General features: G+C 52.2%; 1 protein-coding gene and 1 pseudogene across 36 annotated transcripts in view; both read left to right on the top strand.

The window, feature by feature from the left end:
• LOC123376084 (protocadherin gamma-A4-like) overlaps nt 1-18,260 on the top strand; it is a 360,280-nt gene that overhangs the window by 303,859 nt on the left and 38,161 nt on the right. The window contains exon 1 of one of the 36 annotated variants that reach the window (XM_045027810.1): nt 384-491. The exons of 32 other annotated variants lie outside the window; for them this stretch is intronic. In XM_045027810.1, the coding sequence (XP_044883745.1) occupies nt 489-491 (3 nt within the window). In that variant the 5' untranslated portion in view covers nt 384-488. Of the gene's footprint in view, nt 1-383; nt 492-8,405; nt 8,463-10,803; nt 10,873-12,069; nt 12,094-18,260 lie in introns of those variants that run through there. 3 more of the 36 variants (XM_045027809.1, XM_045027803.1, XM_045027811.1) reach the window with 3 other exon arrangements.
• On the top strand, nt 8,523-10,583 carry LOC123375748 (annotated as a pseudogene).

Raw genomic sequence — 18,260 nt, 5'->3', positions numbered from 1 at the left:
TCCCTGATTTGGCTGGACGGGAAAGCTGGGTCGTTGTCATTGATGTCCTGGATCTCCACGGCAGCGCTGTATAGCTCCAGCGGGTTCTCTAGCACAATCTCAACGTGACAATCGCGATGTGACAAGTTAGACAAAGCTCCTCGGACTGCGCACGCGCAGTAGTAGGGAGCCTGCTGGAGCAGTTCTCCGTGCAGTTATTGGCTGGGACTCTGTGTGCCGCTGTTGGCCAATGAAGGAGCTGGGGATCTGGCGGCAATTCCTGCTGTGAACCGGGATGAGGCAAGAGACTGTGAGAGCCGAGCGGGAGCTGTGCCGGAAACCAGTGCTCGAGTCTCAGCCACACAGCCCAGTCCAGGGACTTACCGGGTCTCAGTATGAAGGGACGAGCCGAGGATTTTTAAGGGAAAGAGACCGTGCAAACGCCTGGCTAAGGAGTTGCCCGACAGTGACATGAAACGCGCTGCTGGAAGGAGCCGCTGGGTAACTGAATGGCAAGTACTTAGTTTGTTGGTTTTGTCTGGCGTTTCGGAGTGGGCTTCCGCAGCAATTCGCTATGCCATACCCGAGGAAACGCAAAGAGGCTCCTCGGTGGGGAATGTGGTAGCTGATCTGGGCTTGGAGCTCAAGCGGCTGCCGGATCGCAGGCTCCGGGTGGTGTCTGGAGGCAGCAAGAGGTACTTTGAGGCAGACCTGAAGAGCGGGGTGTTGTTTGTGAAGGAGCGGATAGACCGGGAGGAACTCTGCGGGGCGCTGTCTCCGTGCACCTTGGGCTTTGAGATTGTGCTAGAGAACCCGCTGGAGCTATACAGCGCTGCCGTGGAGATCCAGGACATCAATGACAACGACCCATCTTTCCCGTCCATCCAAATCAGGCTGGAAGTCAGCGAGTCAGTGGCGCCAGGAGCGCGCTTTCCACTAGAGAGCGCGCAAGACCCGGATGTGGGGAGTAACTCTTTGCAGACCTACCAGCTCAGCGCCAACCAGCATTTTGTGTTAAATGTGAAGACGCGAGGGGATGGCAGCAAATATGCGGAACTGGTGCTGGAAAAGGAGCTAGACAGGGAGGAGCAACCAGAACTGCAGCTGGTCCTCACAGCACTGGATGGGGGAAGCCCTCCGAGATCTGCCAGTGTGCACATCCACATTGATGTTCTGGACGCTAATGACAATGCCCCGGTTTTTAACCAGACTACCTACCGGGCGAGCGTAAGGGAGAACACCCGGACAGACACTCTGGTGGTCAAAACCAGCGCCTTTGATTTGGATGCGGGGCCCAATGGAGATATAGTTTACTCCTTCAGTAGTCACACCGCTGCCAAAGTGAGAGAGCTCTTTGCCCTGGACTCCGCTACTGGAGAACTGAGAGTCAAAGGGCTCCTGGATTACGAAGAAACGGTTTTTTATGAGATTTATATACAAGCTAAAGACAAGGGCTCTAATCCGGGAGTGGCTCATTGCAAAGTACTGGTGGAAATCATTGATGTAAATGACAACGCCCCTGAGATCACAGTGACGTCAGTATACAGCCCGGTGCCTGAAGACGCCGCCCCAGGGACAGTGATAGCTTTGCTAAGCGTAACTGACCTGGATTCTGGAGATAACGGCCTGGTAAACTGCTTTATGCCCATTGGCATCCCTTTCACACTCAGTTCCTCCCTGAAGAATTACTACACGTTGAAAACCAAAGCAGCTTTGGATCGGGAACTTGTGTCTGAGTATAACATCACCGTCACAGCCCGGGACTCGGGATCGCCCTCGCTCTGGGCTGAAAGCCAGATACTAGTGCAAGTGTCAGATATCAACGACAACCCCCCCAAATCTCCCCAGCTCTCCTACCAGGTGTATGTGGCGGAAAACAACCTCCCGGGTGCGCCAGTATTTAACGTCAGTGCCTGGGATCCAGACCTGAACCAGAACTCTCGCCTCTCCTTCTCCATCCTGGAAAACAGCCTCCCGGGCAATGTCGTTGGCAGGTATTTCTCCATCAGTCCGGAGAACGGCACCATTTGTGCCCTGCTCTCCCTGGACCACGAAGACATCCTGGAGTTCAGAATAACAGTGCATATCCGCGATGGCGGCCTCCCGGCGCTCTCCACCAAGCTCACTGTCACTGTGTTTGTTACGGACCTGAATGACAACGCGCCCAACGTGTTATACCCGCCTCCAAACGCCAGTTCCTTGCACCTCGAGATGATCTCGCCGACAGTCAGCGCCGGGCACGTGGTCACCAAGCTCGTGGCCTGGGATGCGGACTCGGGATACAACGCTTGGCTCTCCTACACCCTTCTTCAGGCCACCGACACCAGCCTCTTCTCGGTGGGACTGCACAGCGGGGAGATAAGCACAGCTCGCCAGCTGCAGGAGGGCGATGCTCCTAAGCACACTTTGGTCATCTTGGTCAAAGACCATGGGGAGCCAGCTCGGTCCTCTAGCGCGACCATCACCATAGCCGTAGCGGAGACTGCTAAGGAGGCCATGACGGACCTCACTGATGTGTCCCCCGCACAAGACAAAAAGAAGCAGTTGACTTTCTATTTAATCCTGGCTGTAATCGTGGTCTCCGTGGCCTTCTTTGTCACGGTGATAGGGGTGAGCATTGTTCAATTTTACAAATGGAGGCAATCGAAGGAGATTTCCAGCTCCTCCAGGAGCTCCCTTTACGGAACGCCGGGGCCTTTCACCCGCATAGACGCTGTCCGCGGTGGATATGTGCCTCCGAACTTCTACCAGCAGGTGTATCTTACCACAGACTCCCACCAGAGTGATCTTCTGTGCACAAAGCCCTTCGCCCCCAGTCCCACTGGGAGCCGGGAGAACACTGTGAAAAACTGCGAGCCCGTATTATATCATCAGAGAATAGACACAGCTAGCAGGTGTCCCGCTCCCGGCGAGGTAATGTAGCCCTCTCACATGTATTCGGTAATGTGTGGTCAGCTCTCAGCTCGAGAGAGGTACAAACCACGCGCTTTTACCTGTTTGCTGCAGCTTTGGCGGTCAAAGCGACTTTATGTCCCTCTGTGTTGTGTCGGTATTTAGTGAGCTGTTCCTGAACGCCGGGAATAACGAATCCCCACCGTTCCGCCATGTTTTATTCCCTAAATTAAGTGACTTTGAAAAGTGTCATAGTTTGTCCAGTGTCCTCCCGGAAGTAGATGTCCAAGATGTAAATGCTCCTTAGCTTTTGGTTGGCATAACGGAATCCCGGGGATATCTCTCATTAAAGTAATCGCGTTGAACAAGTGTATATTTAATTCATTGTTCTGCCTCAAGAGATCGTGGAATCGCTCCACTGTGGGGGAGGTATTAGGACTCTATACACGAGTGGTTGAAGTCTTGGTTCGTGAGACGCATGTGTAACCTCCAGAGGCTGCTAAAGTTAATCTAAGGCCCACTGTAATTTTCCCTCGGCTAATCTAGTTTAGCTGTTTTTATTTTACTTTATAATAAGAATGTGGGCGAGAGGTTTACTCTGCAGCTTTGAAAGGGAATCAAATACCTTGTATTGGAAGCGAATGTTTTTCCCAATGACTATCCAAGTGGTTAGGGCTCATAATTGTGTAAGGTTCTGAACTCCCGCAGCTTTCACTGTGGTCAGTGGGAAATAAGGGTAGTCCTCACTCTGCAGATTTGCAAATAGTCTTAGACTCTCTCCCCAGTGTGGTTTTGTATGAATATGGTGGGTGGGTAAGTGAGAACTGAGGTGCCTCAGAATCAGAGTAAGAAGCTCTTGGCTCCTATACTTTAGAACAACATCTCATTGCCATGGTGTAGTATTATATCTTCATTATTTCTGAATTAATTGCACCTGTTATTGTATTGATTAGGCTATTATAATTTTGTATATGATTTCATCTGAAAAATATGACTCTGAAAACAAGTAGTGTTCCCTAGGAACTTGCTCTTGGTGCAATTACTGGTTATGTAAGAAATTAGTGCCATATCATGCATCCTTACTGGTTTTATTTTATTTTTAAGCTATTATAATGGTTAGAGAATAGACTTTCAAGAACACTATATACCAACTATTTCATACTAACACAATCTGTGGTTGTATTTTAACACGTAAGAACAAATGCAGTGACTATATGATTGTGGTATAATATGTCACTGTCTTTCTCATTTTCCATGCAATTTTATTTTCCCCGTACATAGATCGGGGTGTAACATTTGCCTTTGATTGTCCTCTGGGTAGATAACAGGTCGTGATTACATATTTCAGTTATTTTCAGCATTTGACTGAGTTGGATAGGTTTTTGCTGTAGACGCCGGTTTGAATGAGAAGTCAAGAATTAAATCCACCTGCTTTGGGTTATTTAAATACTTGAAATGGTATTCATTTTGCACCTCAGTAAGCAACAAATTGGCAGAAGTTTGAGTGTTGTAGGTTATTCCCGTTGTTCTTACTAATTAACCCTTGTGCAGTCAGAATAATATAGAAGCTTTCAGTTCCATAGAATTGTTTGATCATGAGGAATAAGACAACGTGGTAAATCCCTGAACTGATAAGAGCCTACCGTTTCTGGGGCAGGTGTTATATATAATTTGTGAGACATATACAGTAATGCACATATGTTTTCTACACAAGAGTGTTGAAAATGATAGGGTGGGAAATACATTATTTTGTAGTCTTGGAGGCAGGGAGCAGGAAATATTACATATGTAAAAGCAATGAAAAATTAACCTTGTAGCTTTAAGAGCGTTTCTGCTGTGGTTATTGGCTGAGTCCCTGTGGCGCTGTCTGCCAATGAGGTGCTGAAATGAGAGTGAATCAACTCTGCTACCCCAGAGAGTACAGCGTAACCCTTCCAGCACTCGCCAAGCAAAGGCAGAGAAAGCAGGAGCAGGGAGAGAAACCTCGCTCTGGCTGCTGCAGGTTAGATTTTTCCGTAATCAGTATTAAGGATCTGCACCCGCAGCTAGACCAGCATCCAGCAGCCAACGGTGCATCCAGCAGCCAACTGTGGAAATGGGCGACGGAAGCCAGGGAAATAAATGCAAAAGACCAAGTCGTTTATCCCTTTTTTTCTCTCTTGCCATTTGGATTTAATCTCTGGGCAAATTCGATATTCTGTCCCAGAGGGCTCACAGTAGGGCGCCTTTGTGGGGAATATAGCAGCAGATTTGATGCTGGATATTGATTCCTTGGTGGCTCGCATGCTGCAGGTCTCTGATGAGGCGAACAGGCAGCATTTTCGAGTGAATCTGGGAAGCGGTCCTCTTCTTATAAAGGATCCAATCGACCGGGAGGCGCTTTGTGGGTTGAGGTCTAGCTGCGTTATGCAGTTAAGAGTTCGTGATTGAAGTTCGCTTTGAAATGTACCGAGCAGTGGTGGAGATCGCAGAGTTAAGGACCATCCTCCCAGCTTTCTGAAAAGAGAACTGGGTTTAGGAATAGGGATCCAGTGTCCCCGGGACAACGGATCCCGCAGGAGAACGCAGGGGATCCTGACCTCGGCGGTAATCCCGTCATGGGCTGCAAAGCCCCAAGGGTCACTTTGGTCTGGAAGTGAAGTTGCGCAGCGATTGGAGTCTCGTGTCAGAGCTGCTGCTGGGAGGGGCTTTAGACAGAGAGAAACAAGTCGCTACCTCTTGGTATCAACAGCTCTGGATGGGGCCGCCCGCCACGCTCTAGGGTAGCAAAGCTCAGGGTCTCTGCTCTGGACGCCGGTGACCATGCGCCGCTCTCTGATCAGTCTGCCTAAAGAGTCAGCCACCCGAGCCCTTGCGATCCAACTCAACGCCACTGACCCAAACAAGGTCACATCACCTGGGGTGGTAGTTTAGCCTAATTGATAATCCTGCAGCCTAGGACTTTAAGGAGCTGGGTTCTGTTTCCTGCTTGGATAGTGAGTGATCCTGGACAAGTTAGTTCAGCTCTTTATATCTCATTTGAGGGGGAGGGATAGCTCAGTGGTTTGAGCATTGGCCTGCTAAACCCAGGGTTGTGAGTTCAGTCCTTGAGGAGGCCGTTTAGGGATATGGGGCAAAAGTCTGTCTGGGGTTTGGTCCTGCTTTGAGCAGGGGGTTGGACTAGATGACCTCCTAAGGTCCCTTCCAACCCTGAGATTCTATGATTCATTCAGTGGCCACGTTCACCATGCACCTCAAAGCAGGGAGGACACACTGCTGGGCAGGCTGGATTCAGGTAGATGTTAAGAATTTGACATCAGTGCAAACGATGGGGATTGCCTCCCATGAAGTGGTGCTGCAGCGTTAATGCAGAATGTCAGTGATACCACCCCGGGGATCAGACTGACCCTGGTGCTGGGCTGGAGAGCCGAGCTGGGGGCTGTGGCAGCGCTCAACAACGCCAAAGATCTGGATAAGAGGATTATGGAGAAGTGACTCTCCCCATCGCTGAGCACCTGCCCTTCAGACTGAGATTCCCCCTTGAGAAACCAGTTCTCCTTGGTCACTGCAGCTCCCCTGCCTAGTGAGGCGTGTTCCGGCATACGCAATCACAGTCGCTGCCGCCGCTTCCGGATCGCCGCCGAAAGAGCTTTGGCGAGAAACCTTTCCTCTGTGAACCACAATCTGCCCGGGTTCCCGGAATCTGCCTCCCAGGTGCTTGTGAAGGAGAACGCCGCCCCTGGCGCTCTGGGGTTCCCTGCGTCAGCGTCTGACCCAGACTCAGGCCAGAACTCGCTCAGTTCCAACTCCCCGGTGTGTGTACACCCAGCCACAAGAAGCGCCCATCTGCTCGAACGTCTCCATCAACTCCCAGACCGCCAGCGTCCACCCCCTCCGCTCCTTTGACCGCGAGCAAACGCAAACTCTCCAACTCCAGGTGTAGGCCAGAGACCTGGGAGACCCGTCTCTGCGGCAGCGCCTCTGTTCGCCTCTCTCTTCTGGACTTCACTGACAACCCCTGCCATTTGATACCCGCGGGTCAAGCCAGCTCTGTCTCCGCAAACCTCCGCAAGCCTCCTTCTGCCGACGCCGCTCATCTGGTGATCAAGGTGACAGCTGTGGGCTCAGATTCGGGCCCAAACGCCTGGCTTTCTTCTCAACGGATCAGCGCCCTAGATCCTAGCTCGTTTGTGGTATCACCTTACAGCAGGGAGATTAGAACCGCCCACGCAGTTCACGGAGATATTTTGCCCCCAAATCTTATAATCCTTGACCCTCCTCTGTCAGCCTCCCTGACCCTTATGGTCTCCATAGAAGACAATGCTATTGCCGCCTTCCCTGAATGTAAAGCATTTTCCACGGCCAAAGAGAATGAGTCCCACTGGACCCTGTGTCTGATTCTATCCTTGGCAGCGATCTCAGCTTCCTTGCCCTGCTCTCCAGGTGCTGCAGAGACAGTGCTTGTGATTATAGCGGTTGGGGAGGGAGCTGCTCCTGTATAGTCCAGTAGGCGGAAGGAGGAAGTCAGACACTCCAATGGAATTCTTGGCGCTGAAGAGCCTATTACATTTATTGACATAGGAGGAAATGCCCACATGCCCCAGACTCACTACTACGGATCCTTTGTTTCTTCAGCCTCCAGGAGCAACAGCTTCATGTTGTTGAAACCTTTCAATATATCTCCAGCATGGGACGTTTCCAACCCAACCTGCCAGTCAACAGCCGTGAGCCAGACCAAAGAGGTGAGAAGCACTTTTAATCGAGATGAGGGTGGCCGAAACCCTCAGCTCCAAGGAGAGATGATAGGACCCCTGGGGCATATGGATCAGAGCGTGTGGATGAGCCTAGCTCCCAACAGGAGATTAAAGGAGAACAGTACAAATCTATTATAACCCCTTCCCGTTCTTTCCAGCTGCATCCTTTACAAGGGTTGAGCAGAATACTCTGTGCGCAATTTTCACATAGCGTTTAAACGAACTAAGAATGGTCGCAAGTGAGCGGAATAACGTTTAATTTGGTAATAAGTTATATCACCAATGTTAGTGTTCGCTTGTTTATTTACCGGTCTGCACGAAATGTGCAATTCCCCAGATTGTGAATGGTAAATCTGGCCTTTGGAGCAAACGGATACCCGTGACTAAGGTAAAATGCTTGGTGAGTGATTACTTACAGTTCAGTTCATCCGCTGCCGAGTGCAATTGTTGGCTGTTGGTAAATTGCCTCCTATCGTTCTTAGCCGTGCTGGCCCTTTAAGCGTTCCCCATCACTGCCTGTAAGCGGAGCGTGGGTGATTCTCTTCCACGAATCAGATGTTGCAGTTGCGGTGGTGATCGAGTCTCCTCTGACTGACAGTGGGACTATCCCACCCCCTTCCTCCGGGCCAGACGAAGCGCTGCTTGTTGCTGCTCTGCCGGGAAACAAGGCAGGGACGCTGGCTCTGCGCCGCTCTGCTCGCCTGGGGGGTCTGAAACCCGCCGCCTGCCGCTGCTCTCACCCAGTGGTCTCGGCTGTGCCGGAGCGGAGAGAGCTCCGGGAAAGGCAGGGCGGGTTCCCCCGGTTTGGTCTGCGCCATGGGCTCAGCGGTGGAGAGCAGGGGGTTCCTGCAGTGGCAAGTAGGCGCTTTGCTTCTGGTTTCCTTCCCGCTGCGGGGTGGGGGGCAGGCGGCATAGATCTGTTACTCCATCCCGGAGGAGTTGGCACCGGGATCCTTTGTTGGGGATGTGGCTAGGGACCTGGGTCTGGATGCTGCCCGGGTGGCCTCCCGACAGCTGCAGATCCTGGCCGGCTCGGCTCAGAGACACTTCAGAGCAGAGGCGCAGAGCGGTGTCTTGGTGGTGGAGGAGCGGATAGACCGAGAGCGGCTCTGCGGCTCTAGTCCGCGCTGTCTGCTGTACCTGGAGATCTTGCTGGCCAACCCGCTGGCCTCCCACCGCGTGGAAGTGGAAGTTCTGGATGTGAACGACAATGCTCCGGCGTTCCTTACTAGCCTCACCCGCTTGGAGATTGCCGAGTCCGCAGCGCCAGGCGCGCGGTTCCCTCTGGAGCCTGCAGAAGATTTGGACTTTGGAGCCAACTCCGTCAGCACCTACCGGCTGAGCCCTCCTGGATGTTTCACCTTGAGTGTGAAGAATCGTAAAGACGGCAGCAAACACCCCGAGATGGTTCTGGAGAAGGCGCTAGACCGGGAGCAGCAGGAGCAGCATCGGCTGGTGCTCACAGCACTGGATGGTGGGCTTCCTGCTAAATCCGGAACTGCTGAGATTGTCGTCTCCGTTATTGACGCCAACGACAACCCGCCAGTCTTTGATCAGCCTGTGTACAAAGTAACCCTGCTGGAAAATGCGCCGGAGGGGACTATGGTGATTAAATTAAATGCCACCGACCAGGACAAGGGGACGAATGGAGAGATCGCCTATTCCTTCAGCAGCCACACTCGCCAGAAAATCCGGCGGTTGTTCAGCCTTCAGGAAAGGACCGGAGAGATAAGAGTCCTGGGAAATGTGGACTATGAAGAGGGCACAGTGTACGAGATCGATGTGAGGGCCAAAGACCTGGGCTCTCCCTCTATGGACGCCCATTGCAGCGTCTTGGTGGAGATAACGGATGTCAACGACAACGCCCCTAGCGTTAGGTTCACGTCGCTCTCAGCCTCGGTTCCAGAGGACGCGCCAGCGGGGACGGCGGTGGCTCTTCTCAGTGTAAGTGATGGAGACTCCAGGGAAAACGGAGAGGTTCAGCTGCAGCTCCCGGCAGACATCCCCTTCCAGATCGTACCGTCCTTCAGGAACTCCTTGGTCACCAGCGGCCCGCTGGATCGGGAGGAAGTCTCGGAGTATAAGGTTGTGATCACAGCTACAGATTCTGGATCGCCGCCACTTTCCAGCCAGAACAGCCTCCTGATAAACATATCGGACCTGAACGATAGCCCACCCCGCTTTTCCCAGCCTGCCTACCAAGCGGAGGTGCCAGAGAATAATGCTTTGGGCGTTCCCCTCTGCTCCGTGTCCGCCTTTGATCCCGATCTGGGCAGGAACTCCCAGCTGTCTTACTCCATCGTGGATAGTACCGTGCAGGGGGTGCCCGTTTCCTCCTATGTCTATGTCAGCGCCGGGAACGGGACCATCTACAGCAGCTCCTCGTTCGATCATGAACAAATCAAACAGATAGTTGTGCAGATACAAGCCAGGGACGGCGGGTCACCGCCTCTCAGCACCAACGTGACTGTCTCTATCTTCATCCTAGACCGGAACGATAACGCCCCTCTGATTATCTATCCTGTGGCTCGGAAGGGGTTCCTGGAGTCAGTCCCTTTCTCTTCGCAAGCGGGACACTTCGTGACCAAAGTGACAGCTGTGGACGCAGACTCGGGGCGGAACGCATGGCTCTCCTACAAATTGCATCAAGCTACAGACCTAAGCCTCTTCAAAGTCTCCCCATATACCGGGGAGATTAGAACTACCCGAGCTCTCCTTGAACAAGACTCCCCCACGCAGAAGATTGTCCTTGTGGTCGAAGACGGTGGGGAGCCGCCCATGTCTACCACAACCACAACCACGTGATCCACTGTGATCATGAACATAGAGCAGGACCCTGACCGGAGCTCAGCAGACTTCAGGAGGTCTAACCTGAACAGGATGGCCTTCCCCCCTGACAGTGTACCTCATAATTGCTCTGGCAGCAATCTCAGCCCTCTCTGCTATGACTTGCGTATTTTTAGCCGTGAAGTCCCTTAGAAATGCAAGAGCCAGAAACTCGGATGCAGCTTGGACTACTTATCTAAAGGGAGGAAATACCCTGCAGGCAGGGAGACACTTTGATAGAGGTCTTCAGAGCGTGGAGGAGAAACTGGAGTTCCCCACTGCCTTTGGAGGAGATTTTCTTTCTCGATGTCCTCTCCAAAAGCCTGGTCAGACTCCATTATCAGAGGGGAGCAATCTCCTGTTTGCAAAACCCGTTAGTCAACCGGACATGAATAGCGCAGACACTCTTCTGGCCAGCAATAACCTCAGCGATCCCAGTGAGGTGAGAAGTGAGAGACAATTACATATTTGGTGTTTGAGTAAATGTCTTCTTGTGATGTCCTTAGCATGTTGGTTAATTGCTTTTATTTCAGATGACTTGTTATTTGGAAAACATCTATTTACTCTTTGGTTTTAAGTGAGGGATTAATATTGGAGTCCCTGGTGAAGAAGGCGAGGTATTTCTCTCAGCCTGCACAGAAGTAATAACTGTACTGTTGTCCTTGTACAGCAGCTTTAAAAAAAGTGCACAGTGGATTATGTCTCTGGAAATCCGCCTGGGTTTCTTTAAAACACACGGCAAGGCCTCAAAATAGCGTTGTAAATGTGAACATTCTACTCTCTTGGGGGGTAAATTATCGCAGTAGTGTTAGGAGACCCTGACAGATTTCCAGATCTTGTGCTGAAAGGTGGCAGTTGCGAGGTGTTTAGAAAGTGCTCCGGTCTATCTGGTTACCCTGAGGTTTCAAAATGATATTGGGGATATTTCGCCAAACCAGTGAAATGTTTGATGTGGAGCGTTCATCGGGTTTAACAAATACCTTTTCATAGCGTGTGAAATCACTGTATACAGAGACCAGGGTTCTGTTTACAGAGACCAGGGTTCTGAATTCATCACAGCTGAGGATTTGTCCTTTGTTGCGATGAGATGGGTGACATCTGAAGTCACGATTGTGGTTGCCAAAGCAAAATAATGAGAATCTGTACCTTGTATGCTTCCACGACGTGCTGTTTCCTTGAGAACAAAAATCTGAGCTGCTAAATTTAGCTGCCAAAACCACTGACTAACGCTTGTGAAATGTAATTCTGGGGGAGTTAGTCCTCCTGACGCGGGCTTGCGGCGCTCGTCTCTGTAGCTTTAAGTGTTTAGGAGGCGTTGTCATTGGCCGAGAGCGGATGGAACTGTCATCCAATGAGGTGCTGATCTAGGCTGTAGGGATCTGCTCTTCTTCTCTGTGCCCCCCCCCCTTTCCTCCGGCGCTGTAGCTATGATTCAGCTCCCCACCCCCATCCCACCCCCTCCACTCAGTGACTAACAATCGCTGCTGCAGCTAGGCAAACCCGGGCGCCGTTCTATCAGCTGTGGAGGGGAATACCGGGGATTTTAGAAGCTCGTATCCAGATCCCGGTGCCTCCTGTGTGCCGGGACAGGACAAGAACTCTTTCTAACAGAGGATAGCTCAGAAATGGAGCCCAGAAGCCCCGGGCAACCCGCTTGGAAATGGCAAGTACTGAGTTTGCTTTCCGTGTGCGGCTGGGGCTGGGTCTCTGGGCAGATTCGCTATTCAGTGGTGGAGGAGTCGGAGCTGGGAACAGTAGTGGGGAATGTGGCTCAAGATCTAGGCTTAAAGGTGGCGGATCTTTCGGGTCGCAGGCTGCGCTTGGGTTCGGAGGAGAGCAGACGGTACTTTGCGGTGAGCCTGGCCAGCGGCGCTCTGCTGGTGAATGAAAAGATAGACAGAGAGAGCCTATGCGGAGCCAGCGCTGAGTGTGTGCTGCCGGTGCAGGTCGTTATAGAAACCCCCCTGGAGCTTTTCCGCCTGGAGGTTGAGATTCTGGACCTGAATGACAATTCGCCCAGCTTTCCCATTGCCCAGCGCACGCTGAGGATAGCGGAGTCAGCCACCGTGGCTGCGCGCTTCCCTCTGGAGAGTGCCCAGGACCCGGATGTGGGGACCAACACTGTCAGCTCCTACCGGCTCAGCCCCAGCCCGCACTTCTCACTGAATGTGAAGAAGCTTAAGGACGGCAAACTCTTCCCGGAGCTGGTGCTAGAGCAAGCCCTGGACCGAGAGGAGCAGCGAGAACACCAGCTGGTACTGACCGCCATTGACGGGGGAAATCCGGCCAGGTCAGGCACTGCACAGATAACCGTGGTTGTTGTGGATATCAACGACAATGCACCTGTGTTCGACCAGTCTGTCTACAAGGTCAGCGTGCCGGAAAACACCCCTGCGGGCACTCTGCTTATTCAGCTCAATGCTACTGACCCTGACGAGGGCCCCAGCGGAGAAGTACAGTACTCCTTTGCCGTCCACACTTCCGACTCCGTCCGGAAGTTGTTTTATTTGGATCCCCCCACTGGCGCCATCCGCATTCAGGGAGTTGTGGATTTCGAAGAAGCGGGTTTCTATGAAATCCACGTAGGAGCCCGAGACGGGGGCGTGCCGGAAATGGAAGGTCACTGCGTTCTCCAGGTGGAAATAGAAGACGTCAATGACAATTCCCCAGAGGTCCTGCTGACCTCCTTGGTAAACCCAGTGCCAGAAAACACCCCCTTGGAGACCGTGGTGGGGCTTTTCAATGTGCGAGACCGAGACTCGGGTGCCAATGGGGAAGTGAGTTTAGGAATAGCACCAAATTTGCCATTCAAAATTAAATCCTTCGAAAATCACTATGCACTGATCACCCGCGAGAAGCTGGACAGAGAATCCGTCTCTCAATACACCATTGAGCTGACTGTCAGAGACGCAGGATCCCCCTCTCTGACCACCGAGACCACAATACTGCTGAACATTTCGGATGTCAATGACAACCCCCCTCGCTTTTCTCAGACTTCCTACAACGCCTTCCTGAGCGAGAACAACCCCCCGGGCTCCTTGCTCTGCACCGTGACGGCTTCCGATCCCGACGAGGGAGAAAATTCCCGCCTCACTTACTCTATAGCGGGAAGTCAGATCCAGGATGAGCCTGCTTCTTCCTTCGTTCACATTAACCCGGACAATGGCAATGTTTTCGCGCAGCGCACTTTTGACTTTGAGTTGCTTCAGGTGCTGCAAATCCCCGTGGCTGTGCAGGACTCGGGGTCTCCTCCTCACGGCTCCAATGTTACCGTCTACGTCTTTATTCTAGATCAGAACGATAACGCCCCGGTCGTTTTGCAGCCGGTGACTGGCAGCCAGGTCGCAGCACCCCAAAGGATACCCCAGTCTGTTCCCGCTGGCTACATGGTCACCAAAGTCACAGCAGTGGATGCAGATTCTGGTCATAACGCCTGGCTCTCCTATTCACTGTTGCCACAGTCTACAGACCCCTCCTTGTTCCGAGTGGCTCCTTACACGGGAGAAATCCGGACCACCCGGGGCTTCCAAGACACAGACCTGGCCGCACAGAAAATCGTCGTGCTAGTCAAGGACAACGGGGACCCAGCTTTGTCTTGCACCGTCACCATTATGGTTTCCTTAGAAGACAAACCGTCGGAGGAAAACTCCAAATCTCGCGATTTCCTTACAAACCCCAAAGATAAACCCGACCTGACTCTCTATTTAATTATTGCGCTGGTGGCAGTTAGCATGGTGTCTCTTGTCACTTTCATCGTATTCTCTGCAAAGTGCCTCAGGAAAAGAGACAGACACTCCTGTTGCTGCCTGAGCAACTCACCCTCTAGGGACATTTTCAAACACTCCAGCCCAAAGCTTCAGCTGAACACGGACGGCACGTTGAAATACATGGAGGTGACACTCAGGCCCACAGACTCTCAGAGCCAGTGTTATAGGACCTGCTTTTCTCCAGGCTCAGACAGAAGTGACTTCACCTTTATGAGACCTATGAGTTGTCCCCCGCCCAGTGCCCTAGCGATGGAAACTGACACTTTCTTATCTGGTACAGATACATCGAATGAATCCGGTCAGGTGAGATGGCACTTTTGCCCTTCATTTCTCACAAATGACACGGGTGTCTTGAAGCGTGTTTCCTATATGACCAAAGACAGAGCAGCACATGGGATTTGTGTCTAGGGATGAACTGTGAAAATGTGTTATCATGAAGTGCGCTCAGGCACCAAGGGTTTCTTTTGTTTGGTTTATGTAAAATAACGCTCCAGATGTTGTGTGTAAGGCAGGTATGCCAGACACACTCGTGCTCACACAATGAACTGTTAATTAGTTTGTGAGTCAGAAAATCAGGGATTTAGTTCACTGGACTGTGCCTTAAACAATGACAAATATATAACATGCTTATGACAGGAAGTGTGCAAGCAATTAATTAAATGAGATTAATCTGGAAGCTCTAACGAGGGAAGGGAGGGGGAAAGAGAGGGACAGACATTGATTATTTGTTCTCATTTAACTAACTTTCAGTTCCAAATGAGACCGTCTGAACCTAATTTAAAGGGTTTCAGTTCATGCAAAATATCAATGTGTGTTTTCAAGAAAATGCTTCTGTTTTGCAAACAGGTAATTCGGATCACACTTCTGCAAGCCTTGTTGCTGACACTCATGCTTAAATCACAAAGAGTTCGCTTTGTTCGTCATTGTTTGCGGTTTGCCTGGTGTCTCTAGGTTAAAAACTGCAGGTTCCACGGACCTTTGTTACACAGCAGCAACTTCCGCCCATGGATTGGTGCTTGTGTTGCTGTCCCGGGAAAGAGGCTAGTGATTGGATAAACGGAAAGACACTCTTAGCCAATGAATAAGAGGCTAATACTGGAGATCAGCGCGTACCCCTCCCCTTTCCCGCCGGAGCCGTATCTGCTTCTTTCAATAGGTGTCCAAAACAATGAATGAGAGGTAAACAGTGAGCGCAGACCCCTTTCTCTCTGATACTTTATTACAGACTCACAGTTCATCGGCCAGCAGTTTAAGCAGACACGCTTTCTTTGCTGTGCATAGCTCTCGCGGTGGATTTAGAAAGATGCTAAGAGCAGAAAAGTCTGCCTGGTCCCTGGGACTCCTGCCTTTCTTTTCTCTCTGTTTGTTTTTGCATAGCTCTTCCGCCCAGATCCGTTATTCTATCCCAGAGGAACTGACTCGAGGTGCCTTTGTGGGAAATATTGCTAAGGATCTAGGGACAGATGTGGCAAAACTCGCGGCTGCTAATCTGCAGGTTCTTTCTGATTCTGATTCCCAATATTTCTCTGTGAATGTGAACACTGGGATTATAGTGGTCAATGACAGAATCGACAGAGAGCGGCTCTGCGGGCAGAACTCGCGGTGCTTCTTGCAACTCAAACTCGCTATCGAAAATCCAGTGGAGTTCTACCGCATTGAAGTGGAAATATTGGATATAAATGATAATCCTCCTGAATTCCCGAGCAGCGAGATCGCTTTACAGATCTATGAACTGGCCTCTCTGGGCGCCCGCTTTCCTATCCATCAGGCGCAGGACCCGGACGTGGGCTCTAATGCTTTGCAGACCTACCACCTCAGCGCCAATGAGAATTTCAATCTCAACGTGAAGGCACGTACAGATGGCAGCAAATTCCCGGAGCTGGTGCTGGAAAGAGCGCTGGACAGGGAGCACAGAGCTGTCCACCATTTGGTCCTGACAGCTGAGGATGGTGGCTCTCCCCCCAGGTCCAGCAAAACACGAATTGCTGTCCAGGTTCTAGACGCCAATGATAACCATCCAGTGTTCGATAAACCCTCCTACCAAGCTCGTTTGGTGGAAAACTCTCCCTCGGGCACGCTAGTCATTAAACTGAATGCCACAGACGTGGACGAAGGGCCTAACGGAGACGTACGCTATTCCCTGGGCAGCCACAACTCGGAAGCCTTGCGCAGGATATTTACAATAGACGATCAGACGGGAGAAATCCGAGTTCAGGGGAATCTAGATTTTGAAGAAGCGTCTGTCTACGAGATTGAAGTTGAAGCCAAGGATATGGGCTCTCCCACCATGGAGGAGCATTGCAGCGTCACTGTAGAGGTCACGGATGTGAATGACAATCCCCCAGAGGTGATCCTCACCTCCTTCTCTAGCTCCCTGAGTGAAGATGCCCCTCCCGCGACTGTGGTCGCTGTGATACACGTGAAAGACAGAGACTCCGGGGAACATGGGAAAGTCCAGTGCCATCTACCCAGAAGCCTTCCCTTCAAACTTCGGAAAGACTTTGAGCACCAGTATTCCCTGCTCACCAGCCAAGGGCTGGACCGCGAGAGCGTCTCCCAGTACAATGTCACCATCTCCGCCTCTGACCTGGGAAGCCCCCCTCTCTCACGACACACAGTTCTCTCCATCACGCTAGCAGACATCAATGACAACACGCCACAGTTCGAGAGAACTTCTTATGAAGTCCTCGTGAAAGAGAACAACCCGGTGGGGGAAATACTGGTCACGGTATCCGCAACCGATCCTGATTTGGACCAGAACTCGCTCCTTTCCTATTCTGTTCTGAGCAGCGCAGGGAAAGGTCTCGCTGCGGATCCCTCCGCATACATCTCCATAAACCCAACAAGTGGGCAGGTTTCGGCGAAGCTGCCTTTTGATTACGAGCAAACCACTTATTTCCAGTTCCAGGTGGAAGCCTCAGATGGCGGCTCTCCCGCTCTCAGCAGCAGGACAGTGGTCCACGTCTTCGTCACAGACCAAAATGACAACGCCCCAGGGATCCAGTTCCCTTTGACCGGGAAGGACTCAGTAGTCCAGTTCAGGATTCCCCGCTCTACCAGCCCCCAGGCCTTAATAACGAAGATCATAGCGGTGGACCTAGACTCTGGACGAAATGCATGGCTCGCCTACCATTTAATGCAGGCAACCGATCCCAGTCTCTTCGGGGTGGCCCTGCGCTCCGGAGAAATCCGGACCACTCGAGCCCTCCAAGAGCAGGATGCTGCCACGCAGGAACTCTTCTTGGTAGTCAAAGACTCAGGCGAGCCGCCCATGTCCACCTCAGTCACCGTGCTGGTGTTGCTGGAGGAGAATGCCCCCGAAGCCTTCCTGGGGTTAAAAGCTCAGGCGGCGGAAAGTGAGAGCGTCCCCAGGTTAACCCTGTATTTAATCATTTCATTAGCAATAATCTCAGCGTTGTCATTGGCTGCTTTGGTGGGGCTGGGGGTCCGGTGTGTCAGGGGAGACGGACGTGCTGCGGTTGGCTGCTGTGTGAAAGCGGACACGCTCCGGATGCCCCCAAACCCCTTGCTCGGACACGTACAGTACCAGCCCAGCCTGGGGGACGCCACGATCGACGTGCAGGTGACTGCCACGGCCCCCCCTGCCCGGGGGTATAGATCCTGCTTCTCTCCAGTCTCGGACATCAGCGAGTTCATGTTCATGAAACCCTCTGTGAGCCTCGGAAACAGCTCGGGCAACAGCCCGCCTGATCGCAGCTTCTCCACTGAGGTGAGCTCCCTGAACGTGCCCATGCAGTGTCCCCAGCTGACCCCACCGTGTGACCTGCAGCGTATCTGGCTGGGTCGGTGTGTTGCAAAGGCACACGAGACGTGCTATAGGGCAGCGCTAACCCTCTCGTGCCGGGCCAGGGGAGAGGACACGGCCACTCTCTGTACCGCGTCTGCCCCTGCCCCCCCCTCCAGGTTCTGTGTCAAGTCACAGCTCTCCCTGAGCGCTCTGCTCAGCACCTGCCCTTTGCATTGGCCACCCCGCCGGAGCTGAACGCACCCCGGGGCTTAGGGTGTCCTTTGCCGGTGACTCACTGCCAGCGTCCCGGCGGTG

This window comes from Mauremys mutica, chromosome 8 (genome assembly GCF_020497125.1).
Source record: "Mauremys mutica isolate MM-2020 ecotype Southern chromosome 8, ASM2049712v1, whole genome shotgun sequence".
NCBI lineage: Eukaryota > Metazoa > Chordata > Testudines > Geoemydidae > Mauremys > Mauremys mutica.
The sequence above is the reverse complement of the archived record's forward strand: the minus strand, read 5'-3'. Positions and strand labels throughout refer to the sequence as shown.